Source organism: Sturnira hondurensis, unplaced genomic scaffold, assembly GCF_014824575.4.
Source record: "Sturnira hondurensis isolate 20B ecotype Veracruz unplaced genomic scaffold, ASM1482457v3 Scaffold0020879, whole genome shotgun sequence".
Classification (NCBI taxonomy): Eukaryota; Metazoa; Chordata; class Mammalia; order Chiroptera; family Phyllostomidae; genus Sturnira; species Sturnira hondurensis.
The window spans coordinates 327,535-339,768 of record NW_028093510.1 but is presented as its reverse complement, the minus strand read 5'-3'; the positions used below and the strand labels follow the sequence as shown (position 1 = coordinate 339,768).

General features: G+C 45.7%; 1 protein-coding gene across 1 annotated transcript in view; it reads left to right on the top strand.

Annotated features, from left to right (window-relative positions):
* LOC118976283 (translation initiation factor IF-2-like) overlaps window positions 1-12,234 on the top strand; it is a 74,435-nt gene that overhangs the window by 36,121 nt on the left and 26,080 nt on the right. The window contains exon 3 of the mRNA XM_037030704.1: window positions 11,370-11,442. Within this exon, the coding sequence (XP_036886599.1) occupies window positions 11,370-11,442 (73 nt within the window). The remainder of the gene's footprint in view (window positions 1-11,369; window positions 11,443-12,234) is intronic.

Here is a 12,234-nt window from a genome sequence, read left to right as displayed (position 1 = left end):
ATTGTCCCGAGGGCTTAATGCTTAAGGGATGGTCATACAGGGGGGAGGAGGCAGGTGAGTCAGCGTGCTGGATAAGGCCAGTTTGAATCAAAAGGAAAGAAAGGAGAAAAAGTCATATTAAAGAAATAAAGTTTCTTTGTGGTTACACTATGGAGGTGAAGAAAGGCGAGAGTCTCCTTTTTGACTTAATCATATCAGAATATTCCTTATTTTTCTTTCTATCTCACCTTTCTAGAAAGCAGTTCTTTAATTAGCCATGTTTATGTTTATAAATGAGTCAAAATCTTTTGAGTGTGTACATTCAGGGTGGGGATGGTTATCTTTTAATCCACTGGGTTTCCAATGTACTATTCTAATTGGATGAAGAGCTAGCTGCTGGCCTACATCAATTGGGTGGGCCCTCAGCTACCTGTGGGAGGGGGCACTGTGGCCTAGTGAGAGTCCTGGACCCCAGATCAAGAGATAAAGGCCTGCTTATACCACATCTTTGCAGTTCAGCCATGAGACAGGTTCTGGTGATGATAGTGTACCTGTTACAGAACAGAGGTCTAAGGGGGGGCAATATTTGGCCCACCCAGGGATGCCAAAAACTGCTACAGAACAACAGGGGCCCCTCCCAAGGACAGTATACTGATACCTACTGGGCTCATCTGTCCTCCGCCAGAGGAAAGACATCTCTCAATGCCAGAGATTGGTGAAAAGGAAAGGAAAGGTTTATTTAAAGCTATACAGACTCAAAGTAGTGACCCAATGTCCCCATTAAAATATCAAAGTCCTTTAGGATAACCACACATGGGCACAGCACTTCCTTCTCCCCTGCCCTAATTTGGGGTACCGTATCTCAGGAAAAGAAGCACACCTCTGTGTTTCAGGCTGCTGGTACCTTCAGCTGTGTCACCATCCAGGCAGGATCTCTAATTAATCCAAAGCCATGTGGCACCTTCTCACGGTCTACTGGCAAAGAGTTCTTGCACCCTTCTTCCAGGCAAAATCTCTCCTGCTTCCCAGGCCATGTGTCCAAAGAGAGCACCCAAAGCTGCATGGGCCTCTTCTACCAGAGCTGCAGGGGTCTGCAGTGTGGCCAAAACCACGTGGTTCTTTCCCTCACATGGCTGTGAAGAGGGTAGGGTCGCCACTCTGGCAGAGCTGAGTGGCGGTTCTCTGCTAAAGCCACATGGTGATTCTCTCTCACATGGCTGCAAGAGTCCCCATTCTGGCCGAAATCGCGTGGTTCTTCTCTCTCCTCACATGGCTAAGAGGAGGTCCTCACTCTGCCCAAAACTGCATGGCTCTTTCCTCAGTGTCTGTCGCGTCTGTGTTTAAATCACGCACCAATCCTCCTTTGCAGACCCATTTCCGTCCGACTCCTCCTACAATCGGTTACACCTGCCAGGACTCCCGCATCCTCCCCACTTTACTGGGCTGCCATAGTGAGTCTGGGCAGGTGTGGAGCCAATCAATTCCAAGCTCTCCTGCAGGCGCTGTAACCCAGGGGACCAGCCCCCCCACTTACAGCCTGGGTAGAAGTCACTCCCTTATCCCTGGCTCAAAGTATGGCCACAGCTATTTAACATATCTATGAAACCAATTAAAGGTTATAGATATGTTAAATGACCATTCCAGAGGTTAGCTTTGAAACTTGCTATGCAAAACAGCTCTCAGTGGTCCTGCTTCGTTTGTCCCTTCCCCTCACTGACACCTGGGGTAGGGGTGAGGACATCTTATATGTCTTTCTAATATTTCCTGGACCCCTTGAGTTCTGGACCCCATTCCAAATCCCTTTTTTGGGGAGCTCCCCTCTTGGCTGCGCCCTGTTACATACCCATCTATCTCCGGGCCGATCACGACAGGCAGAGGAGATAAATTGTGTGAAAGGTACATGACATAGCAGTGTTGGCTCTTCAGGAAGGTGGTGATTTTGTTTTTTTCTTTCTTCTCTTTTAGGCTTTTTTTTTTTTGTGCATGACAATGTCCCCGTTGGCCCAGTGGTATCAGGCCCAATCAAGGTTAAGGATAGTCCTTTCATCTGTTAACTGCATGTAGCCCTGGGGCAAAGCCATTTCAGTTCCTCCTCTAAATTCACATATTGGTGAATTTTTGAAAACCTTAGTATTTGACCTGTGGGGGAGCTTTCTGAACTACATTAGTGCAATGACAATTCCATATTGCACTTTGGCCCTGGAGTCATGACTACACTGATAGTAAGCTTTTGTTCTTAGGGAATCTAAACCAAAAGCTCACATGCCAGACAGGAGCTCAGAGTGTGACCTAACCTCTCCTCCCACCAACTCTGTGGAGCAGGTGGTACGCTCCACACTTGGCAGAAGAGGAAACCGAGGCCCAGGGAAACTTGCCAAGGTCTTCAGTTGGTGTTCTTTGTAGGACGCCTTTTATCATTTTAGTTATAACGACTGTACTAATGCTTTTCTTGTGTTTTTTTTTTTTTAACTTAGAAAACAATGACTGTAAGCTCCTTGAGAGCAAGTTTTAATAGTTGTCTTTTTGTCTATTCTATATGGTCTGTGTCCTTGGTTGGTGTAACCCAGCTTTTCCTGGGCGAGATGCTTCCTCAGGAGGCCTGGCTGTCCAGGCCAGGAGTTCCTGTTCCCATGCTGGATTCCGTAGGGGTCTCTAAGTGTCTCCTGCTCCTTCTGGTCCCACCCCCAGTGGTGGAGTGCGTGCTGGTGGGTGGTTAGAGCGCATGCTCTGGAACAGCGAGTGTCAGTTCAACCTTTTTCATTTCATGACACACAGAAACTAATCACTACACTTCTTTGGCATAGCAACAACTATGTGTTTTGTCAGTGGGACAAAAAAGTAGATAGAATCTGATTCATTCACACCAGATGGCTGTTACTGTGTTGGCTTTTGTCATTTTTTTAATTTGACAACCTAAAGGAAAAGACATCAGTGCCCCTGACTAAATAGACAGGTATTGCATGTTTTAAAAAGTCTTGCAGCACACCGGTTGGAAAGTGCTGATCCAGAAGTGGGAGCTGATTTTCTCTCCTCTCTCCGTCTTTTTATTTCTAAATACTCCTGTTTATCTTCTCTGGGCTGTGTTGGTTTTCCCTCTTTATGCCGCAGTTTATTGCTCTTTGCTGGCTCCTTTATTTTTATTTTCCAGACTTGCTGAAATGCATCTTTAGATGTTCAAAGCCCCACATTTTGTTACTGATGACTTCCCTGATTTTGTAGGATTCCATTTGGTGACAAGTCTATTTTGCAAGACCCCATTTCTTTCGTTTCCATTCTTAAATGTTATTACTTTTCTCTGTCTGCTCTTTTATGGAAATTTATGTTTCATTTTATGGGTGATAATAACGGACCTCCAATGCCCTGTAGTTCGGTTTCCAGTCCTACATTCCTGGAGCAGAGGGCACATTGATGTGTCCTTGCTCTTTCCGAAAGGCAGGACTGTGTCACTTTGGTGCTCCATGCCCTTGATCGGCTCTTGGAAGACTGTTTTGGGCACCTAGTCATAGTGTGGCAGCCCACTGGTGCCCTCTCCCCATTGCCTCCTCACCTCATTCCACCAGCCACGACTTCTGCTTCCCCCTACGGGTACACCAGCAGCTCTCAAACTTTTCATTCAAGGACTCCCTTAAAAATTCTTAAAAATTAGGGAGGTCCCCAAGAACTTTCAGTGATGTGGATTACATCTGTCTAGTAAGTTACAATATTAGCAATTGAGCTTGAAAAGATTTAAAAATATTTGTTGAATTAGTTTAACTATAGCAATAATAAACCCATTACATGGGAACAAACCACATTTTTAATAATAAGGAAACATTTCCGAAACAAAAACATTTAATGAGAGAGTGACGCTGTTTTAGTTTTTCCAGATATCTTTACTGGCTGCCTTCATGGGAGACAGCTGGGTGCTCCCTGTGCTTTTGGGGGTGTTCTGTTGTGTTGGTTCAACTCCATAAAGAAAAATACGGCCTTACACAGAAATGTGGTTGGAAAAGGTGGGTGTTCTGATGACCTTTCAGTGAATTGTGGATAATCTTTGAAACTGCATCAGAGCCTGACAAGTGGTAGGTTCTTAAAGGTTTGTCGTGGCATGGAGTCTGAAATCATATAAATGAGCTTTTCATACTCTGTTGCATTAAAATCTGTTAGTCTGCGTTAGACTTTGAAAGGCTCTCGTAAGCATTTTGTAACACCATGCAGTAGTCATTTGGAAAATGCCATGTTTATTAATGTCACTACCATGCTCCTCTGTAGTCTTTCAGTATTAAGATGCTCTAAAGTTCACAGTGGGTAATATAAGTTTTTCAAAATTTTAATTTTTCCTTGAAAACGAATAATTTTTCTGTAGCAACAAATACTGTCAATTTTCCTTGAACGAACAAGCTTGAGTTACTAATTTTTGAGACAATGTTTACAGATACCCAGATCTAAGTAACCACAGTTTTTCGGTGCATCATCTTTCCAGTAAAGTGGTGCTCCCTGAAGAAGAGTCCCCCTTGCAGCCCAGCCACACAGGCGCTGCTTCCCCTGCCGCCACCTCGCTGTGGCCCGCCTGGAAGTGCTGCGTGAGCGCTTCCACACCTTCACCTGGGACAGCAAAAGGATGGGCACAGAGGGGTCAACATTTAATAAAACCAGTGATGTTTATCCCTTCATCAAGGACGTTCTTAGGTGAAGTTGACTTTTTAAACCGTGAATGTGTGGTGGAGGAGAACACCTTGACTACTGATACTGTCGGAGGCCTTGACTCTTGCCCAGGCACCCCCAGCGCTCTTACCCACCCTTGCCCCTGCACCGTCCTCGCAAACCTCAACGCGGTCGAAGATAGTTTTGACCCCTGAGAGGGTCTTAGACCCTGCCTTGAAAACCGCTGGATGAGCCAAACTGTCCTTAGTCACCTGCCTGGAACACTCATCCTCACCACCTCTCCATCCTTGTGTGCGAGTGCCCATGTACATGTATACATGCATGTGTATCTATGTCTCTGAGTGTATGTACGAGTATGTCATGTGTTAGCGTCTCTCACCTCAGTTAGTACTAGCTGTGCTGATCACACAGGTCTCTTCCAGTAGCATGTAGACTGTGAGCCAGGTTTCGCAGTTACCGTGGTCTCAGTAGCACCAAGTTGCATGCCTGTTCCATGTTAACGTGGTAGAGGTTGGCTGTCTTCATCATCCTTGTGTCATTATTGCCGGGTTTCTTAAATGTTTGGGGAACAAATGAAGAGTTTGGGTTAGTGCTCTCCTGGTTTCCTCAGAACAGCCATTCTCTGTGATGCCAATAAGCATCACAGGGCCTGACAGGGCATTGGGGGTTAACCAGATGTGGGTATGTTCACACAGCTGTTTCATCGGGGAAGTGTTTCCCCGATCCTTTATTGTATAATGTTCACTGTGAATTTTTATGGGGGGTGGGAGGCTGCAGAATGTAGTGTTTCCCAAACTGACTACCACGTGAACCTTCTTTTCTTGGCATATCTCATAGGTTCCTTGGAATTTTCTTTGGGAAATAATCATATAGCCAGGCTTTTCCATTCGTATAGATGAGGAAACTGATTACCTTTGTTCATTCATGCATTAATTTATGCCATATATATTTAGTGAGTACCTCTTAAGGTTAGACTCTGATAGATTTACGCATACAGTGGTGAGTCCCACCAAAAAAAACAAAACCCAGAAAGAAAAAGAAAAAAGAAAAACAACCCAATGGTGAGCAAAAAAATCTCCCCAAACCATTAATATATTTTTGTATGTAGTAGATGCGTAAGTGGGAGATTCATTAACTAATCACCCAAATTACGAGTGAGTGTTATGTCTGTGGTATGTAGGAAGGTCCACTGTGGTAATCTACTTACTTCATTTTTTCCCCATTTTCGAAGCCCTGCCAAGTTATTTAGGCATTCTTCTCAATACTCTGCCACTGTGATCCAGATGACTAACGGGGATCAGTAAAGATGTGGGCTACCTGCCCAACCGTACCACCCAGAGGTACCCAGAGGATCTCACGTTGCAGGTGGGACCCTCAAAAATGCAAGCCAACCTCCTCTTAGTGCCTGGCACGTAGTAGGTACTTTGTATATGTTGATTGGCTGAATGAAGAATAAGTAAATGTGCTCAGAAAAATTTTGAGACTGAAGGACAAACCCCATACCATAGTCTCCGTCCTGGTGTCCAAATTTGCATTCCGCAGGGTAAGCTGAATACAATCATGTAACACACATTGCATGCTCCACTGCTCTGACCTAGCTGATTTTGGAGGGAACCAGTAATTCTTCTCTTTTCCACCATGCATAACTAAACACAAAATACGCCCTACTTTCTGTTTTGATCCAGCACTGCCCATACATTGGGGGGAAATGTTAATACATTCTCTACATGGATATGTTTAATCGAAGGACATGATGATACAGCAACTTGGCCTGTGGTCTTCTGCTGCCTGGATAGATGATAGTAGCAGAGTTTTGCAAGGGAGTAACAGCCTTGGAGTCAGGACGTGGGTAAGAAGATTAAGCCAGTGTTTAATTTGATGGTTCATTCTGTGAAGTCACCTGCAGAGAAATCACATGGTTCTTGGCATGTGGCCCACACTAGTCACTTCGGGCCTGATGAGCTCTGGGAATACTCAAAACCTGCCTCCCCTGACCACCACATATAGCCAGGTAGACAGGAAAACATTTACCAGCTCAGATTATCCTCTTGTTTCAAAGGCTGGAACTTCTTCAGCCACATCACATCCCTGCTGGAGTCTGAAAACTACCAGGCTTGAGACGGACCACAGGTAAAAGTGATCTCGCTTGGAGGTGGCGTGCATGTGGGTCGCTGATTTTTCAGGTGTTACTCTGAGGTTGAACTAAGAAGATTCTCCGGGAGTTTTGGTCCTCTTGATTTCTAATTTTTGCGATTCAGTTTGAGTCACAGAAATAGTAAGAGCTGCTAATTTTTTAAAAATAATTTTCTTTTCTTTGTATAAGTAATTCACACTGATTGTAGACATTTGGGAAAGTATCAAAAGCCATAATGCTGAAAATTACGTGTAATTCTAGTATTCAGAGATAATCACTTACAAAACATTTTGTTGTATTTGCATGCATTTTTATATGCATAATTAAGATCATTCTGTATAAATTTTGATTTCTACTTTTCCCACTTAAAGCGTGAATATTTTCTCTTGTATTGAGAGCAGTACAGTGTAGGAGCTTGCATTGGTTTCCTGTGGTTTCTGTAATAAATTCTGCAAACCAAGTGGCTCAAAGCAACAGAAATGTATTCTCTCACAGTTCTGAAAGGCCAGAAGTCTGAATCAAGGTGAAGGCCAGCCTGCACTCCTTCTAGAGGCTCTAAGATTCTAGAGAATCTGTCCCTTGCCTCTCCCAGCTTCTGGTGACTGCTGACATTCCTTGGCATGTGGCCCCCTCTCTCCAATATCTGCCTCTGTCTCATGTGCCTTTTTCATGTGTGTGTGTGTGTGTGTGTGTGTGTGAAATCTCCCTCTGCCTCTGTTATGAGGACACCTTGGTGGCCTCTGGGATCTACCTAGAAGATCAAGGATATCTCTTCATCTTAAGATTTTTATCTTAATCACATCTGCCAAGATCCTGTAACATTTTTAGGTTCCAGAGTTAGGGCCCAGTGTCTTTGTGGCTATCATTCAGCCTAGTATAGGGTTCAAGACCTTGGACTCTGGAGCCAGATGGGCTGGGCTCAGATCCCAGGGCTTTCGCTTAGTAGCAGAAGGGCCTCGGGCAAGTGTCTTAACTCTTGGTGCTCCTGTTTCCTGATCTGTAAAGTGGGAATAGTAACAATACCTCCCTCTTTGAGTTGATGTCAGGAATGGGCACTAATAATGTGCAAAGCACCTAATAAGCTTAGGATAGTGCCTGGCCCATGTAAGGATCAGCTGTTGCTATTATAGTTTTTATTTTAATTAAAAATTCTTTGTAAAATGTCATTTTAACAGTTGCAGAAAACTTTATAAGTACACCGTAACTTATCTAATCATTTCCTTTCCTTGGCTATTGAGTTTACTTCTAGTATTTTTTTGTCTCATCTAGAACACTGCGGCGGATGCCTCTGAGTGCTCACTTTTGTCCCCATTTCAGGTTACTCCCTAGTGAAGAGTTCGGGAGATGGAATTATGACATCAAAGGGATGCACAATTTTTTTGGGGGGGCTGTACAATTTTAAGCCATTCTTAAGGATTTGTCAAATTGCTTTCGGGAAAGATTGTGCCTATTTTACTTCCTACCAGTAGTTGGCTGATGAGAGTGCCCATTTTACTGTGGCTATACCTGTATCAAGTGTTACAGTTTCAAACACTCTCAGGTATTTTGGCATGGTCTTCCTTTTAAAAGGGCGGAAATGTAACAGCAAAGGAACTCAACATAGTGGTTCCTTTAGCAAGACCTATTGATACCAGGCAAGAAAACTTCTAATGAGAAATTAAATCCTTGCTTTGTTAAGTCTCCAGGTATTTTCTTGATTCTGTTGTGAAGCCTGGGAACTTCCTGAATGTTCTTGAGGGTAGAGGGAAGGGTGTTGAGGGAGAGGATGTGTTACTAGCAAGGCAGTGCCAGGCACACACGGATTTTAATTAAAAAGTTTTGTGTCTGTTTTCAGACTTGGGCATGGAAAGCTGTGAGTGTTTATTGGATGAGGGAGGCACTCTTGAACCGAAAACAGCTCAGTTTAATCACTTTACAACTAAAGGCAGGTGAGGGACAGGAGGAAGGGGTGGCGGGGGACAGCTTCCACACTGCCTGCCAGAGAAGTTGGGGGAACAGTCTGCACACACCCTGCTGCCTGCTTGCCTCCTCTCCTGCCCTGTGCATTGCAGCCTGGTCCTGCCTGGTGGGCCCCTGGCTGTGGAGGAGCAGGGTCCTAGCTGAGTGAAGGACAGGGTGGTGTTATATTTCCTCAGTGGTGAACTGATATGGGCGTATGGTGTGCACCATGTACAGCTGGTCACACAAGTTCAATGATATCCAAACCAGCCGTGGGGACTAAGTGGTAGCCCCACAGATGGAATAATGTTACCTTATTTGGAAAAAGGTCTTTGCAGATATAATTAACATGAGGATTTTGTGATGAGATCAACTCGGATGGTCCAGGTGGGCCTCAGCGCCATCACGAGTGTCCTTAAGAGGGAACGAGAGATCACCCTGTCACACTGCAGTAAAGTGGAGGAGATACATGGCTACCAGCCAGGAAAAGCCACTGGAAGCTGGAAAAGGCAACGAACAGATTCTCCCCTGAGCCTCCGAAGGGAATGTCGCTGGACTGACGCCTTGACTGTGGCTTCTGGCTCCCAGCACTGTGAGAGAACACATTGATGCTGCTTCACAGCATCCAGTTTGGGGTCATTTATTACCGCAGCTGCAGGGAACTCATACACCAGTCTGTGCTCCATTGAATAGGTCAGGTGCGTTGATCGTGTACCCGGCTGTGTAGCAATACCATGCGCTATAAAACTTGAAAGGCTCTCAATTTACCTTGTCTCAGACCTACAGCAGAGTTGGTAGGTGGCGCTGGTGTACAGACCACCCTTTGAATACCCGTGGTCTCCCCGCCTTGTTTTGTGAATGAGCGGACTGAGGCCCAGAGGAGGAGTGAGCGGGAGGGCTGAAATTAGAGCGTGTGCTGCTTGGAATGGACAGACGGGATGTGGCGCCAGCCTCCCGGGGGCCAGGTCTGGGGTGGGCAGACAGGAGAGCCGCCCTTCAGCCTGTTCTGCAGGCCAGCTGGTGTCTCGTCACTATCCTGTGCCCTGCTGAGTGAAAGCCAATGCTCCAGTGAGTCCCCGGAGCACTGAGCTGCTTAGAAGGCCCAGGAACCAGGCAATTTGTGAAGCCTTTGCTGCAGCTAATGAGCCAGCAGGAGCAGGCAGAGGACCCTATCAAGGGTAAAGGTCACTGCTTGCTGTTGACTTAATTTTCATCTGACTGCTTCAGTCCTTGTGATTTGGGTGTTCTTTTCCATCTGCAGCCCAATTTTAGCTTTCTACATTTTCTGAATGGTAATTATCTGTTAGAGAACATGAGATTAGACTCTAGTCATTTTGACTCTTAATGCTGCTTGAATTAAGTCCATCCAACCTAACCTGGTATTCAGGGACCCCTGAAAGGTGTTCTGCTTGTCAGCACTGTCTCCTGCTCCTCCCTTTCACACACCACAATGTCTGGATTTTACCTAAATGATCACTTCCTAGTAGAGGGGAGTAGAAGGGGTTAGATTCTTGAAGCACTGTAGTAGGTCAGTTCATGGTTGACCACCTCAAGTACTAATGTGAACACACGGCAAGGAGATCGTGGGCACAAACCTTTGAAGACCTCAGGAAACAAAGGTCATATTTGCTGAAATATGCTGTAAAGGCAACACAAACAGCTAGTGCCAGCCACTAGCGTCTGGTCTGCCATCCAACTCAGTTGAGCCACCAGGTGACTGTAGCCAGGCAAGACTGAGAAAACCCAACCGGCTGAGCCCAGCACTAACCGCTGACCCATTCAACCTTGAGCAAGTAAAATACTCATTGTTTAGGATGAAAAAAGGCGGCATAATAAGTCGAGACTTTGAGGTGTTACATTGCTCTTTTAGTAACGGTAAGTGTTGTATAGTTACTCAGTTATTCCTTACTTGCTGTAGTCACTTTCCACGCTCTAACCTTTGTATTTTCAATGACATTCTAGGTTCTTTGCTTCGTTATGGGTAATGTCCATAATAGGAGCCCCTTCTCTGCTGTATCCAGGCTTCCCTCTTACTATTTCAAACTGCTGGGATTTATGCATTATTTATTGGGTCTGTTCTTTGGGTCTCACGTCTCTCTTTTTTTCCTCTTGGATACTATGGGACAGTAGTTCAGCAGGCCCAGTCACTTTCTCATCTCTTATTTTTTCCAAGGCTTTGTTTCGGAAGCCTCTTTCTTCACCTTCTACTTTTGTTTCTTTTTTTCATCCCAACCTGCGTATCTTCTTATTCGTAAATCAGGGGTTTATGGTTCCAGGAACAGAAATGCCCTTGTGCCGGCTCAAGTTAATAGAGGGTTTGTTGTAGGAACCTCAGGAGTTGGCGGGGAGCAAAACTTGACCCGCCTGCTGGGAACTGGAGTGGGAAGGCCCTTCTAACCCAGGGCTGCGTGGTCCTACTCCTCTGCTCTCTATCTGTGTGTGTTTCTCTGGATCAGATCTCAGGACTGCCTGCTGTGTTTACAAGTGAGGGAAGGAAGGAGGAGGGTGGTGTGGCTGATGGTGATAAGTGTCCACCCCCAAGACTGTCGGCTGGGGGGAGGGGAGCCCTGTGACTGCCCTGTCTGCATGGACTTGAGGGGGTGTCCCAAAAATGAAGTGTGTGGAGGGGTAGCCCCCTAAACATATTGATATACCTCTTCTGATTTCTCAACAGGAGTAACTCAGGTCGCCTCTACCGGAAATTCGTTTGCTGAAACTATTGAAACATCAGTTCTTAAGTTGAAAAGGTAAGTAGAAGTAAATTTGCATCTACTAAAGCTCTCTTTCAAGGGAAATCTGTGTGTGGAGGGATCATTGTCCTTCCTCAGACATGTCTGGTTCCATTTGGGATATTTTACCCACGCCGTCCTCCCCGCCCCGCCCCCTGGCCGTGTTCCTTTTCATTGCTCAGGGCCTTTCTCAAAGGCCACCTCCCTGGAAACGAAGTCTTTTTGATTCCCTCCTGCTGGCAGTGATCCCTTGCTTTTGAAACCCTTCTTTAAAGAAAAAAGATTTTATTCATTCATTTTTAGAGGGGAAGGGAGGGAGAAAGAGAGGGAAACATTAATGTGTGGTTGCCTCTTGCACGCCCTCTACTGGGGACTTGGCCCACAACCCAAGCATGTGTTCTGACTGGGAATTGAACCACCGACCCCTTGCTTTGCAGGTCAGCACTCAATCCACTGAGCTACACCAGCCAGGGCTACTGTCTCCTTTTTAATGACGAGTAGTGTCATGGGCTGTATGATTTCCATTGTGCCCCTCTCACTGCCCTGCTCCCATGGCTGTATTGAGTGTGAGGGCTCCTTCTCTGTGGCCTCCCCATCCACATACACTGGATTATAGTTGCTTATTTGTGTGTTTTCCCAGTAAGCTCCTCAAGGGTGTCCCTGAATTGTGCCTGAGGCGTAGCAGATGCTCCATAAAAGTTCACTGAAGAAGCAGTGAGTTGGCCTCCCCGCTGGGCTGTCCACTCCTGTGTGGGTTCCCGCTGCACCTCCACCACCCGGCTCATTTGCAAGTTGGTTCTGTTCTTTGAG